Source organism: Oxyura jamaicensis, chromosome 7, assembly GCF_011077185.1.
Source record: "Oxyura jamaicensis isolate SHBP4307 breed ruddy duck chromosome 7, BPBGC_Ojam_1.0, whole genome shotgun sequence".
Classification (NCBI taxonomy): domain Eukaryota; kingdom Metazoa; phylum Chordata; class Aves; order Anseriformes; family Anatidae; genus Oxyura; species Oxyura jamaicensis.
Genome location: NC_048899.1, coordinates 13,425,253 through 13,440,988, shown reverse-complemented (window position 1 = coordinate 13,440,988; position 15,736 = coordinate 13,425,253). Strand labels below are relative to the sequence as shown.

Here is a 15,736-nt window from a genome sequence, read left to right as displayed (position 1 = left end):
CTAAAGGAGAGTTAACTTTTAAAACCTTGGAGAACATAGTAAAATTTCTTCAAACTCCCCCAAAAGATCACAGTACTGCCAAGCTAGCAAATATTTGCCTCCTCCTAGAACGTAGCAGGACTATCTACGGTAAGAAAAAGCTACACATGTAAAAGTATTTTATGCTATATAAAGAAAGCTTTTCATTCTTAGGAGTACCTACTACATGCTCAGGAGAATAAACATTAACACACTGAACCATTTTTTTAATGCATCCCCATGACACAGCTTATGAAAAAAAAAAACCTGCTTATAAAATAAGGAAACACATAATGTCATTTGAACAAGTTGTTCTGTACAACTTTTAAGATTTTCCGAGACTCGATACAGTTCGTGATGAACCGTAACTTTTGAAGTTTTTGTTGCAGTTGCCCAGAAGAGGGCGCCAATGCAGATCAGAGGACCAATGCTACAGGTGACATTGAGAGGGGGAAAAAAAAACAAACACCTCCGTCCCCAAAACTGTGCTGCCACCAGAGCTGAAATTTATTACTGTCCACCACATTTGACAGTTTAAATAAATGCAGTCCTAATCTGGTGGATTTGTTGAATTTCTTTTGGAAGATACACAACTGCCAATATTGATTGAGTATGGAAACAGAACAAAGCATCTATCTCGTCTATTCAGTGACCAGGTGAATGACTGTGGGCTTTGCTGTACACATTCTCAAAACCAACACTGTTTTAAATGATTTTGTACCTAGGATGTCACAGAGTGTTTTTGTTTGTTTGCTTGTTTGTTTAATTATAATAATAATAAAAAACATTCATGGTATCAAGACAATTCTTTATCACAGTAAAATAAATAAATAAGTAAATAAGTAAAACAATACATTCAGGGGAGAAGCATCTGCAGGAATAAAAGCCAACAGTCATCCTTCTCTCTGAGCTTGTTCCCTACTGTTTCATGACAGACCTAGCATTGGAAAACTGTGTGAAGAAAATGCTGCAAGTTTTTCTTCTTCCATGCTACCTCTCTACTTCTTTTTCCAAATACTGTTTTTTCTCCCTGTTTTGGTGGAAAGACCAGAGCAGTGCAGTCAGGAATCCCTCACCGCACTGCAGCGAGGACGATGCACACTGACCAACACAACTGTGCTCGCTACCTTCTTCCTAAAACACCACCCTTCACGGGATGAAGAGGCACCCAACCCTTCTTCATCTCCTCTCTACTTCCTCCTCCCCCGTGTGCCTTTCCCCACAACATTAAGGGTGTACGTATGTGAAGTCCCTGTAAATAGGAGCCAAGCTCAGCACTCACAATGACATCACATTCAATTGTCTTTGGGCCAAAAGAACTTACGTTACTGGACTTTAATGAATTTCTGTAGGTCACCTGAACAATGCTAATTAACACGTGGGCTCTTACTCAAAGCATGAAGTAAAGCATGAAGTAAAATGTCTTACTTTAAGCATCTACTAAAAAGAAGTTGATTTTTCTGCAGGCTGTCAGTTAGGAGGTTTGAGTGATAAGCTTCTGAATTCTCCCACACTGCTAACGTCGGGGACATGAATTTCCATATACTGAAAACATCTCCACCCTCCCATCCTGCAGCAATTTTGAGACAATTTTCAAATTTAGTTTGGGAATTTAATATTGGTATTCTGTCATGTAGAATACCTCACTTCCTAAGGGAGGTGACTTCCATGGTTTGCATGAATTACAGAGCATGTTAATCTAATTGAAGTCTCCTCAGAAAACAAAATTCCATTACATTCCCACATGCAGGAATTAATACACTCTTAAATCAGAAAAGCCCCTTCTGGCAACTCCCTTTCCAGCAATGCTTTCTGTCCTCTTATGACAAGGACTTACTTGGGACTTGTTTTATAGCGTGTCTGAGTTTGTAAGAAATGAAAAAGCAGGGCAGACCAGTGCTGTAAGTTTAGATCTCAAGAGGGTTTCTGACCCTTTCTGTCAGAAAATCAAGCAAAACCAGCCAACAGCAAAGACAGAAGGAAGTTTTGCTTGTCTCAGCACTTCATTCCTCTATGTATTTCAGAGGCCTGTAACAGGAAAAAGCACCACCATTCACCCTTGCTCATTGGGTTGCCTGTTTCCCTGGGCTCCACCACATGTTCTTGATGCAGGTTCCCTTTGGCCTGCCACTGACCTGGTGCCTTATGTCTCTTCTCTTCCTCTGCCTGGCAAGTATTCAAACACCTTGAAAATGCTAGGCCTTTGTGGGCAAGAGACGGGTGAGCCTGGCGTCCTGGACATGGTGAGGAGCCCCTACTCCGTGTAGGACATTGCAAAGACTTTATCTAATGATAGGAGAAAATGCTGCATTCTGCACAAGTAACAGAGCAGCACTGCAGAAGCTCAGGAGGACACGGCAGCTTGATTGCCTCAGGGAAAAGGAGCACGCGTTGTCATAAAGTCACTGAGAGATAAGTAATTGCCCAGTCTGTGTACATTACACAGCTGGAAGATACACTTCTGCTATAATCCCTGCTGCACGCATCCACAGAAACAGCAGAATCGCATACAAATAAGGTCAGAACTTGAAAAGCCACTTCTAGCTCTGGCCTCGAGGACTCTAATACAGATGTCTGCAATGTCATCTGAGAAACCAGTTTTATATAACTTGCTCCAGTGCCTTCCATGCCCAACAGCCTCCCAAATCCTTTTTATCCTCCCAGAACTCCTTTAATGCTGATTGAACTACAAAGTCTACTGCAAGGACAACAGGACTCCTGATGTCCTGCTCCTAGGTGTCAGGGCCTTACCAGACTCTTCATTTGCTCAGGGCAATCTTCTCTCTTTTCAGTGATTTGCTAAGTGTTATCCTTCCAGTGCCCCCAGAACCGCTTCCCCCAAAACACACCAGCTACATGAGAGCTGTTTCCATTACTCCGTAACAGACCAAGGCCCAGAAGGTCCTGTCCTCCTTCCACAGCAAGGACATTTCCAAGTGGATCACTCGCTGGGTATAATCGATGTGAGTGAGTTCAAAAAGCCAAAGTATCAAAGGCAAAACTCACTGAAATCAAGACTGATGAAACACAGGTCTGCCTTTTGGGGAAAGCCATTAACTGCTCACTTTTCCATTGTAACAATTCAGCTGGGGGAGCTAGAGGGCAATTTGTTCATAGGTTAATTGCAGCTGGGACTTCAAGGAAGGGTGGAAGGCTGATACTGTGGGCAGATCTTGCTGGCCTGATTTAAAAAAACATGCACTGTGTTTACTGTATGTATTTGTAGTTGAAACTTTTTTTTTTTTTTTTTTACACTCAATAGCAATTTTTGTAACTAGTTTGATGTCCAATTAATCACTCTCAGTTACAAATGAGAGCAATTTTCTTGAAGAATTTCTGTAACATTTTGCAAGTCCAAAATGTAACAGGTCAAAACATCTGAAGAACATTGTGCAAGTACCCCTGCAGTAATGTAACCCCAAACTGACCTGGACAAGGTCTTGAAATTGAAACACAAGCTAGCAGACTCATGTTGGTGTTCTAATAACATACCTGAAGCATTCTGTGTTGTATTTGTGCCTACAGATGGATTACAAGCCTCTGCATCTAACATAAACCATCACTGAAAAATACTCCAATTATGAATAAATCAGTAGACTTGAATATGTGAGACCTCTGACAGAAGTACTGTTCAACCATCACAGAGAGTTTTAGAAGTTTCAATGAGGGTCTGTGAAGACAAAGATTTACTAGTATATCTCATAGCTCCCCTTGGTTCTTAAACCAGCCCACATCCCTGTGACACTCTGAACTACATTAAAATTCTCTAAAGTATGCCTGGATGAGTTATTTTTGGATGCTGGGATGACTGTAGCATAAGATTGTTCCAAGCAAGTCTTTCTCTATTGAGCAACCAGATAGGAACGTGTGACATAGAAAACACAACAGCAGTTTTGTGTGATCAGAGGCTTCTTAATTGTGCATGAATCCTTCATTAATGAGTTAAGCCAGTTCCAAAGCTACTTTAGTGAAAAATGGCAACAAAGTGTTTTAACATGTTTATGTCTAAATACTTCCAATCTGTTTATTACAGAGTTCTGACATTCAGAAAAAACAAACAAACAAACAAACAAACAAAAAAAACACTTCTGTTGCCTGTTATTACCTCTACATTTTTATGACTCAGGATCAGAAACTTATTACCTCAAAGATTCTTTTACTGAAAGAAATGTGAATCCAGGTATTTAAGAGAAAGATAAAAATGGCTATTTCTCAGTTTGCCTGTCCCCTGTCCCAGCAGTGCAATATATCCCTGCACATTTTTCATAGAAAATTATCCTTTTCTATGAGCTCAGAATCCAAACTTGGCAAGAATCCAAGCAGAAGAAAGAACAAGGAGGTCACTGACAGAAAGACACGGTGTTGATAAAACCATTATGTCCCAAAGTTGCTGACAGCCTGAATGAGTTAGACAGGAGATAATTAAGTTCAGCTTTGCAATTGCAAATTCCCTTGTGTATTTCTGTGACCACTCAGCAGGATGACAGAGACTTAACGAAGCTCAGATACTAACCTACTTCATTTACATCCCATGCACCACAGCATGGTTTGGCTTCTTTATTGACCTCACTTCTTGTTTTACAGTGGAACTCTTCTTTGAAGTACCTATGCAACTTCAGAAATACTTTTGAAGTACCTTAGCGTTACAAAGATGCCACCTATCACTAAGGAAAGCAAACATTTTGAAGAAATATCTTGTGGTATCACTGTTTTCAGAAGTGCAGGACAAGAGAGTAAACATTGTTGTGCAACCTACAGCCTCTAAATCCGGGGAGGGAAGTGGTGTTAAACTAAGCCCTTGGTACCACATAAACATTTTCATTCACCTGTTGCACCATTTCATTTAGAAACCCCTAAGCTACTGAAGAAAAGCCTACCAATTTCCTTTGTTAGAGCTTTTGTCTCTCCACTGGCTAAGTGAATAAATCGAGTACTGCAGAGGTATTGTAGCTTTCAAAGAAGTTAAAACCTTAGTACCTACATCTAGTGAGGGGCTGTTTTAGCCTCCAATCCAGTAGGGCCTTAATGCCTTTTTTAGCATATGCTCTTTTACCTCTTTAGTTACCTCTTTGGCTTTTTCAAGCCTCTTAAACAAGCAATTGGAGAAAAAAGCTCTTTCTTATGTATCAGTTTTCAATAGATCTGATGTTGGAATGAAAAAGGAAACTCAGGAAAAAGAAAAGTGCTTGGGTTGGAATAACTTTAATTGCAGTTTCCACGAGCAACTGCCTGTATCTTACTTTTCTGTAGTTTAGTTACAAAATATAACTCTTAATTCTGTCTGTAGGAAAAAAAAAAATAGAACTTGTCAATTCTAATTTTCTAGAGAAATTACTGTTGTAACTTTTTTGTAACAGAATCCTGCATTCTGTCCTCAAAGCACATCAGTTCATGGTATGTTATCACTTCACTGGTCTCAAATATTTTCAAAACTCTTTCCCGCGCTTCTTATCCTCACTGGGCGGCGAGTTCATGGTTTTAACGGCTTGGACAGTTTTTGTCACAGTGGGAGAGAAAGTTCAGGAAACTTTTAAGATGCAGTGTAGAGGTAGAGTGAAGGTACCATATGCAAGACCCCAAAGCAATTCAGGCATATTCATGGTAACCCACCACAAAGCGTGCTCATTTTGAACAAGTACCAGAAAAACGCATCCAGTTACACCTTCTGGGCGCGGGACTGTGGCAGCAGAGAGGAGTTGGAGCTGGAAAAACTGCCTGGGTCACGAGTTTTGGTGCCCCAAAAGCGGATAGACCCAGCGGGCTGCGCCCACCCGAGCCCCCACGGGGCGGCTTCGTGCAGGGACGGCCCGGGCACATGGTGCCAGCCCCGGCCCCCTCTGCCAGCTGCGGCCGCTTAACGCAGAGCCGCGAGGGGAGGCACCGACGCCCCAGCGAGGCTCTGGGAGGTGCGGGACCTCCCTACGGCCCGGCCCGACGTGGCAGCCGCACCGGGCTTCCCTTGGTCCCGAGGTGGTCGCAGGTCGCTCTCAGAGCGGCTGCGGTGGGACAGACAGACCGACAACCCGCCCGCCGCCCACTCCCTCCCTCCATCCCTCACTCACCCAGCTGGAGCTGCTCGCACTGCCCAAGGGGGTTGCTCCCGATCCGGCACCGGAAAATGGCCCCGGGGCTGTCCACCGAGCTGTTGGCCGGCCAGCTGGCCCGCGGGGCGCCCGCCACCAGCCTGCGGGGCACAGACGGGGCCGTGAGGGGCCGCGAGGGGGGTGGCTCCGTTCCCCCCCCCCCCCCGGCAGCCCCTGCCGAGACTCACCATCGCTCCTCGCCGTGGCGGTGCAGCAGCACCGAGTACCCGAAGAAGGTGCCGCTGCTCCCGCGGAAGAGCAGCGGGTGCTCGGTGTCCAGGTTGTAGGGCCGCGCCGTCGGCAGGCGCTGCCCCAGCAGCAGCAGCAGCGGCAGCAGCAGCGGGGCGGCCCAGCCCGCAGCCCTCCCGCAGCTCCGCATGGCTCCGGCCGGCCGCAGGCACCCGGCCGCCCGCCTCCCCGCTCCGCTCCGCTCGGCGAGGGGCAGCACCGCCCCCGCCCTGCCCTGCCCTGCCCTGCCCCGGCACCGGGCAGCCCGCGCCCTGCTCCCAGCCGAGCCGAGCCGGGCCGGGCGGCCTCCCTCAGTCCCCGCAGCCGTGAGGGGTGTCCCGGCGGAGGGGGGGGACCGCTCGGCCGTGCCGCCGCCTCCTCCTGCGCCGCGGCAGCCCCTCTCCCTCCTCAGGCGGCGGAGGTCGGGTTTCTCCCCGCCCCGCCCGCGCACAGGGGGTGCTGCAGGACGGGGCACGGCCCCCGGGCCTCCCCCCAGCCCGCGGCCCCCGGGAGCCCCCCGTCCCCGGGGGAGGCCCCCTCGGCCCCGGTCACACCTGCCCGGGGGGCGGCCCGGAGGAGCCGGGCCGGTGTTCGGGTTGGGGGTCTGGGGGAAGGAGGGAGGCTGTTCACAAAATGTCCTGGCTGGCTTCCCCGCCCTGGCGCGTTGGATTTCCCGCTCCCTGAGTGCGTCTGCCCCGAGTCCCGGCGTGGAAACCCAGCCAAGCCGAGGTCTGTCCTCAGGGAGGGAAACTGTGTGGTCAGATTTGTGCCTTCCTTTTTGAAGTTGAAAAAGTCCCCGTATCCGTGCTGCTAGCCTTCCTGCCCCTCGGCTGTTGCACTGGGGGGTACTCCTGGGCCCCCCTCTCTGTATGGAGGTACCTGAGGTACCTGAGCCCCAAAACCAGCGTCCTAACGGCCGAGAACAGTCCTGAGCCCCATCCCTCCCGTGTTGCACAGGACCACTCCCAGCCGATGACTTCCTTCCCCACAGGATGGAATCAGAACAACCCCTGGCACTTTTTTCACGTTTAAAAATGATATCTCACGTTCCTGTTCAGTTTCGCATTCCAGTTGAGTAGCTGGTAAAGTTACCATCCGGTACGCTGGACTGCACGGGAGTGAAGCAAAACTTGAGCATCGTGCAGGAGAGCTGATGCTTAGCAGGCCCTGTAAAGGCTCCCTTGATCTTAGTGAGGAGCTTCACTCTGTGTGTTTCCAGAAGTCAGTCACTGAGTCTCGATTTAGCTCACATTGGGCTGGGTGTGTGTTGAAATCAAGGCTGTGACTTCCACGGACAAACCTTGCCTCGCTGAAGTCCCTTGAATACCAGGGCTTCCCCACTGCTGCAGTACTACCGTAGCACAGCTACGCACAATGGTATTTTCAGTTACAGGAACAAGAGTGTAAGCAGTTCTTCAAAGAGGAAAGTCGAGTTGCAAAGACTATTTACTGTAGCTGGGAGACATCCACTATCATTTCAACTGCTGAATATTACACGCATTAGAAATAATGGTGAGTACCAGCCCCAAATGGAAATTTGGAACATGGCATTTTAAGCTTCTTGTAATAAAAACCCCCTCTCATTTCCAGTCAGTTAATGAAAGTGTGGACACTTCTGGTAAATGCAGAGCAACTACCAGAGTGGGATGCTGAGTGATACACTGCGTCCTTCTAAGCGCATTCAGGTGCGTAACGCCTGCAATGGGATTAGCGCATTGCAAGGCCTGACAGGCAGTCAGTCAGTCAGCACCACGTCTTTTTTTTTTTTTTTTTTAAAGTACTCATCTCTAGAATCATCAGAGGGCTTCCCTGGATAGCATGGGTGTGGAGCAGTGACTGTTTCATGTAAAGGAGCTAAACAGCCCCTCAGCAGCTCTTCATCTTCCTTCCAACTACTGACATCAAAGGGGTTATGACAATCAACAGCAGCTGTGAATCTGCATTTCTACCAGGCAGGTTTCCACTGTCATTCTGAAAGCAGCAGAACAAGCATGATTCAAATCTGAAAAGTAAATTGTGGTTTAATTGAACCACCGTTTCACCACTACCCTGACCACTTAGCCTAGTTTTGGGGACTTCCAGGCATTTCTCCAAGAAATCGTTACAGTTCTTGGGTTTGTTTCTTGTTCACAAAAAAGGACACAAAGCTCTATCCCTCGAATGCCAGAGAGGGGAAGAGCAATTTCTCAGCCTCCTTCACCCAGGCAATTTTATGGTCTAGGAATTTCTGTCCCTTCTGCTCACTCTCATGACCAATTTTATGTCTATCATTTTGACTATAGCTGATGCAGAAAACATATGAATGCAACCAAGCAATCTCTTTGCAGCTGTGTTTCTAAACATTTGAGGGAACCTCACCCTAACCCGTGAATATATGACTTGTTCCTCACACTAGGTATTGTGGCTTACCAACAGGTGTCATAGGAAAGGGATAAATGTACACAAGCTGTTTGTGGTACCCAGAGACAAGTTAGTCTCTTGAGACTAGTGTGGCTGAGAGAGATTAGGGAAAGAGAGATGTGCAGCTGAAAGTTACAGTGACTTTGTAGAACCTCCAGTCTAGTGGTCCCTTGGCTGCGAAAGAGAAAGAGGGCATGGAACTGGCAGCACAGTTGCTAGCTGACAAGAAGAGGTGGATCCTTAAGCCATGGGATTCAGCTGTTAGAACATAAACAGCTGTGTTCTTGGTGCAGATGAGAAATGTACTGTACCTTGCTTGTCAGGAAGAGATGTCTATTTTTTCCTAGACTGCGTTAGAGTAGATGCATTCAGGATCCACCAAGCATCAAGGAAGTCTGTGGAAGGTAAATCTCCTGGACTATGAGAAACCAGTATTTTGAGAAATACTTGAGGTTTTCAGTATCAGTCAGGTGCAAGGCCAGGCAGAGAATAAAACCTCAATGCAAAACTAACAAAATGATGTAACAGAGAGAGAATTTGAATTTCAAGGATTCAGAAAACTTGCAGGAAAGGTGCAACTAACACTGGAAGCCAAGTATTGGTATTTACAAAGAAAATACACGTTTATATTTACTTCACAAATATGGATGCTGAAACTATCCTGAAATAATGAAAATAAATCCTTCCCAAAATAATCTTGCCACTATGCTATCTGAACAACCTATCTCCCATAGTTCTCTGTGAGTTAATAACACTAAAGCCCAATATCATGGTGACTTGCTTTTCTGCTTGATGTTGGTTCACCATCTAAGGCAATTTCAAAGAAGCTGTTGGGATGGCTTGTTACGTGATAAAGTATATTAGGCCAGAGCTTGGCAAGCATGTTTTATGGCAGATGCATGCACTTCATCTGATTGTCCTCATCTCTCACTGCTCATGCTTGAATCATACTGCTGTCTCTGTTACACTGGTACTGTTATGTGACTGAGCAGTGAACCTGATGAGAGAAGTGATCTGGGTTAAAAATAACCCAGCCACCCCCACAGATCTGATCAGTGCGTGTATTGTGTGGCTGGCCAATTGGGTCAGTTGTATTAGTAGGGTAGTTTCGGCCAGTGCTGCAGCTGCAAGAGCTTTTTAAGACTACAGCCTTAAGAAGGAAGTGACAAGAATCTGAAAGGTTAAAGGCTACATATGTACTTTAAAATGGAAATAGAAGTCCACTTCCCCAGCACTGGCCTCCTGCTGGAGCTCAAGTATCTTGGCCCAAACACTCTTCTGTCTGTGCCCTGAGGTGTCCAGCTTAAAAGAAGTTATATTAGAATAAACCTGATTTACTGATGCCATAAATGTCAACATACAACATCACGTGAATACAGTAACCATAAGTTTCTAAATAGGATCATATATGGTTCTTCAAGATTTAATATTCCAAATGCAATTGTGAACACTGGATGTTTCTGGAGAAGTTTGTCAAGGCAGAGTGAGAAGAATGCAAGCGCAACCAGAAGCAGTCATATAACCTTGGCAACAACTTCTGGCACTCTGCTTCTCGGCTTTTAACCCCGAATACCAAGGAGACCTCTGGTGTACCTTTGGAAAACACATTTGGGAATTACGTTCATAATCCAACTGGACAATAAAAAATACAATATTTAATGGAAAATATGTGTATTATGTAATCTTAGAACCTCTTCATTCCCCAGCCCCCCAGGTTCCACAGACTGTAAATAATTAGCCTGACTTTCAACATATAATGCGTTTTCTCTCTCCTCTACAGTAAGAGCTCTTCTAATCCACAGGTACCAGCTATCTTTCTCCCTGATGATTTCATGCTCATTAAGCTCTGTAGTTTTCCTCATGAATTTAATTCTGAAATTCCATTCCAGTCCTGAAGAAGTCCTCAATTACTGAAATCCTATCAGCTTTTTCCAGGTGTACGAGGTCTACAAAATGTAATTTCTCTGTCTTGCAAGCCTTGTCCTCACATGGTACTATGACTATCAGTGCTATACTGTGACTATAATAATCTATTAACAGGCTCAAAATAGTGATACAGACAGCTAAAGGCATAGTAGACTAAAGTACAATAAGGCATTAATGCCTAAATCTGTAAAAAGAAAGTCTTTTTGATAAGAATATGCATAAATAGCAGCATATAAGAAATCATATGTTAGAGGCAGCGCTTGTGACAAATCTCCATGATGTTAACTGTCTAATTACCAACATGTCTCAGCTGCTTGTGCCTCTCCAGAAGGTATTATGTAACATAGCATTAGTCACTGGTATTTCTTCTCTTTCCTCCATCAGTCTATGAATGTGGTATTTTGGCTTGGCTTTGCAACAGAACTTATTAAAAACCTATTACAAAGACTTGTGTTTCACTGGCATAGCTCAGGACCCTCATGTCAATTAATATAATAAATTACAGATTGGGCTACAAGTCCCATGATCCTACTTTTACAGTTTTTCTGGTGCTGTTTTACATTTCTTTCATCTTTTTCTTCTTCAAAAGTTTACTATCTGACTTAATACCCAATTGCATCATGTATTAAAAATGTAGAGCTTTTTTGACAGAGTAGTTTCTAAAGCTTAAATATATTTAATATTTATACCTGTGGTATAGTTGTCTCTCCTACTGAAATACGAGGACACATGGTAGTTTCTGTGCCTAACAAATGACACAACAGTTCCTGATGGCACATTAATAGCTAATTTAGTAATGTAGGAAAAATATATCTATGTGTTAAAACATGGAAAATTTTCCATAATTGAACTAGCTGGATAGCTTCAGCATCAGCCAAAAGAAGGAACTCAGTTCATATGAATACCATGATTTTCTTTAGTCCCACCAAGTCTCCAGTAAAATTTAAGCTGCCAGGAAATGGTCACAGAATCATAGAATTATCCAGGCTGGAAAAGACTCTTATCATAATCAAGTCCAACCATCAACCTGGCTTACTAAGTCCCATCATTATACCATGTCCCTTACATCAACAAATCTCTGGAATCCCTTCAGGGATGGGGATTCCACCACTTCCCTGGGCAGCCTGTTCCAATGTTTGACCACCCTCTCCGTGAAGAAATTCTTTCTAATACAAATTTAAACCTCTCCTGGCATGACTTGAGGCCGTTTCTAGTTTTGACATCTAGTTTTAACTTTTGAAATCTAGTTTTAACACATTGCTAGTTTTGAACTTCACAGTTACATTTGTACTGTCCATGGCGGCCAAATACCCATCTTAACAAAGAATTTATGTTACAGGAGATGTCTAGGAGGTCTGTTAAGTTGCCCAGGATTATGTGGGGAATTTTACATCCTGGTAACTATTCAAGACAAGACTATTACTGCCTGACAGTTAGGTTTTGTGACCTGTTTAAAAAGATACTGATCTGAATCCAGTTTCAAATGGATAGCTAGTTTTCAAATGGATCTTTTACCTAGCCTTTAGGATTAGATGGTCATGGTGGTCAGCTGGGGAGGAGAGAGGAGACATTGCAGCCTACAGAAATTTCCATTTTCAATACTCTTTTAGCATGTATGAATTTAGAGCTGTTTAGATACAAAAGTACTGATGTACAGCTGTTTGAATTATTATTATTTTTTTTCACATATATAATGAAAAATTCCATTTCCTTACAATGAACTGCCTTCTTAACACTAGAATGATTTTTTGGAGAACTCTTTGGCAACTTGAAAGTTGTTCCACGGAGTAGCTGTTTTGGGTTTTGAAGCCTGAACCATAGGAAATCAGCAGATAAGACTTCACACAATCAGCACCCTATCAGCCAAAGATCCTGCATATTTTTTGGCTGTGAGTGTTGGGGAGAGAACTAAGAAACCTCCAGTAGGAAATTTCTGCCAACATGTGAGCATCTTTCATCAGAAAATATGGAGATGATTTCATTTTTCCAGATGTATATATCCTAATTTAATGAGTTCTTATAGAGGAAACAAGCACTGAGAAACCTTTGGGTCTACATCAGGAGAGGAGTATCAAGATAGTATTGCAGAGATTTTCATCTGTAACTTCATTGCGTTTTGAAGGGGTATGAAAGGAGGTCACTGAATAAAAAATAAAAAATCTTGTCTTCCCCTAAGCTGTTCAATTTGAGAAAAGCAATGATGTTTTGTGTCTTTAATCATTCTGTCAACATTGCTTTTGTGTAATGCATCCCACTGCTGGTAAGAGAGAAAAATGCTGTAGGAAGAACATACTCATTCTGAAAGTCTGTCATTAGCTTTCTTTTGTGTAACCTGTACTACTCCCTTTTCAATTCCCTAACTTGGAAGGCATTTGGTTTAAATTAAGTCCCATGTATGGGCTGAACTTGGATAACTGGTCACATGAGTTTTTTCACTGTGTTGCAAATACTAAGGGAAGCACACATTCCTAAAAATCTTCACGAATATGCCTGCTTCCAGCTGTGTCTCTCGTTGCTCTCCTATTTCATGTGAACCTGCCTCTGCCCATGGAGTAGTGTCACCAGATCAAATCTCAATTAGAAATAAAAATGATTAACATTTTATTTCCTCTTCCAAACTAGAAAAGTTTGATAGTTTCAGTTTGAAATTGTCAAAGTATTTAAACATATGTATTTCAAGTTGAAATTTTCTAAACCTTTATAATTCACTGAAACTAGGAAAAGTTAGGGTTTTGGTCAGACCAGAAATATATCTTGTTTTTCTATATTTAATATTTTTATTTTTTTTTTAGCAATTGCATTGGACCAAAAAATCAATTATTCATATGCTGTCACTTGAGAAATTATAGAAGGCAAATATACTGTTACACTTACCCCTAAGATTCTCGTCAAGAAACTTCATCTTCCCTCTGCAGTATGTTATATGTGAGCTTGCAAATATAGAATATATTGTCCACTGACAAGCATAACTAAGCACAGATGTCTGAGGTACCAAAAAAAATTTAATATTAGAAAGGGTCTTAATTTTTATCATCTTCCTTTTGTTCTCTCTAGAGAATTTCATTTAGAATCAGTTAAAGACACTTTTCACTTAATTGACAAATAGTGTTTTCATGCTCATATGATGCTTTTTCAGGGAATATTTTAAAGAAGTTTTTCCATGAAAAGTTGTGTTGGTGAAGTATAAGACAAGTTTTCTAAAAGATCTCTCCAATATTTAAGCTTATAATGGTGTAATACAGATAATGTCCATGCCATCCTGACTACAAGAAGCAAATAATCATGGAATCATAGAATCATAGAACAACAGGGGTTGGAAGGGACCTTAAAAATCATCCAGTTCCAATCCTCCTGCCGTAGGCAGGGATGCCACCCTCCAGATCAGGTTGCCCAGGGCCTTGTCCATCCCGGCTTTGACCACCTCCAGATGGGGCATCCACAACCTCTCTGGAAAACCTGTTCCAGTGTTTCTCATCCTCTGAGTGAAGAAATTTCCTGCCAATATCTAATCTAAATCTCCACTCTTTCATTTTAAAACCATTCCCCCTTTTCTTATCATTATCTGTTCGAGCAGAAATTTGCTCTCCATCTTTTTTATATGCCCCCTTTAAATATTGAAAAGCTGCAATGAGGTCTCCCCAGAGCCGTCTCTTCTCCAGGCTGAACATCCCCAACTCTCTCAGCCTTTCTTCATAGGAGAATAGATCATTATAATAGATAATCATAATCAAAATAAAATATACATATTGTATAATAATATATAATATATTTGTATATTTTATAATATACTATTGTATAGCTATATAAAAGTATATATTATTATATTTTTATATATAAACAGAATAATCAAATAATAGATCACTATAACCAGAATCAGGTGGGACCGACTACATTCTGATTTACAGTGATAAGATATATAATATTGGAAAATAATCATTATATATATGTGTGTGTGTGATAAATGAATTGTATATCAACTTTCTTCCTTAACATTTTTTCTAAGACTGTTAAGTTGCAAAGTCAGGGCCAACCATAAATAATTACTTTTGAGTAGAGCTGGGCAGTAACCTCTTTTCCCATCCCAGAGGAACTGCTGAGCTTTTGAAACTTTCCTATCTCAAATTCAAACAAAGAGCATCTTCATGTACTACCTCTGTGTTTTCTATTGCAAAAGTCTGGGTCATCACAGTTGTAACATTTTTCATTATTTTCACATTTTAAAGCAAGTATTTTAGGTTTGATACTGTTATTTTGGCATGAAAAGTAAATGTTTGTTCACAGATTTTCAGTGTGAAGTATTATTTAGTTTTCATTCTTTTTCAAAATGAATAATTTTTTTAATTCAACTCTTTCATGCAAATTAATTTCCATTTCAGCCTAATAATCTCTCCACAGAAAAATTCCCAACCATCTCTTGATATTGAAGACTTCTAGTTTTCACTTGTTTCTGTTCTTATGCAGTGTCTGATGACAAAATTGTGTACAATGTGAAAGGAGTGAATTCAAAAGAACTTTGTTGGCTGCAAAGCAGCTTTAAGTTAAATAACAGTCTATTTCTTCTGCGGGGCAAGAAAAAACAGTGAACACTAAAAGCATAAGCTTTGGGTATTTAACCAAATGAGATATTAGTTTTGCTGGCAGGAAATATCAATTCTGTATTACAGATGTTCAGATATGAATTTATGCAACATTTATCATCACTAGACCAAAATCACTTGGATATATCAAAGATTTGTATCATCTTTGAATACGTGCATATGTCAGTACAGTACGACTGTCATATTACACAAGACCACTTTAATAGTTGCTGTTTTCCAAAGGTGTCCATTCAAGGATACGCAAATGACTAAAGATTTTGCGGAGTGGAGGTGTCCTTCAGTCCCTCCCTCCCTCTTATTTGTGACAAAAACATAGGCACGATAAATGATTGGCAACAGCTGGACAATTAATAGTTTAGAGTCTGTAGGTCAAATAATACTGAGGCTGAAAGCCTTTGGCTGCACAGGAAATGTGAGCACTATGAAAACAGCTCCCAGATTATGAAGGTTTTGGTTGTGTGTCTGCCATCAATTGGAGCATGT

At 42.5% G+C, this 15,736-nt stretch overlaps 1 protein-coding gene across 2 annotated transcripts in view; it reads right to left on the bottom strand.

Moving 5' to 3' along the window:
* ITGA4 (integrin subunit alpha 4) overlaps window positions 1-7,290 on the bottom strand; it is a 38,901-nt gene extending 31,611 nt beyond the window's left edge. Inside the window, exons 1-3 of one of the 2 annotated variants that reach the window (XM_035331483.1) lie at window positions 6,916-7,290; window positions 6,290-6,852; window positions 6,081-6,202 (exon numbers count right to left, since the gene is read on the bottom strand). In XM_035331483.1, coding sequence (XP_035187374.1) covers window positions 6,081-6,202; window positions 6,290-6,480 — 313 coding nt within the window. In that variant the 5' untranslated portion in view covers window positions 6,481-6,852; window positions 6,916-7,290. Of the gene's footprint in view, window positions 1-5,657; window positions 5,982-6,080; window positions 6,203-6,289; window positions 6,853-6,915 lie in introns of those variants that run through there. The other variant, XM_035331484.1, reaches the window with a different exon arrangement.
* Between the last annotated feature and the right edge of the window lie 8,446 nt (window positions 7,291-15,736).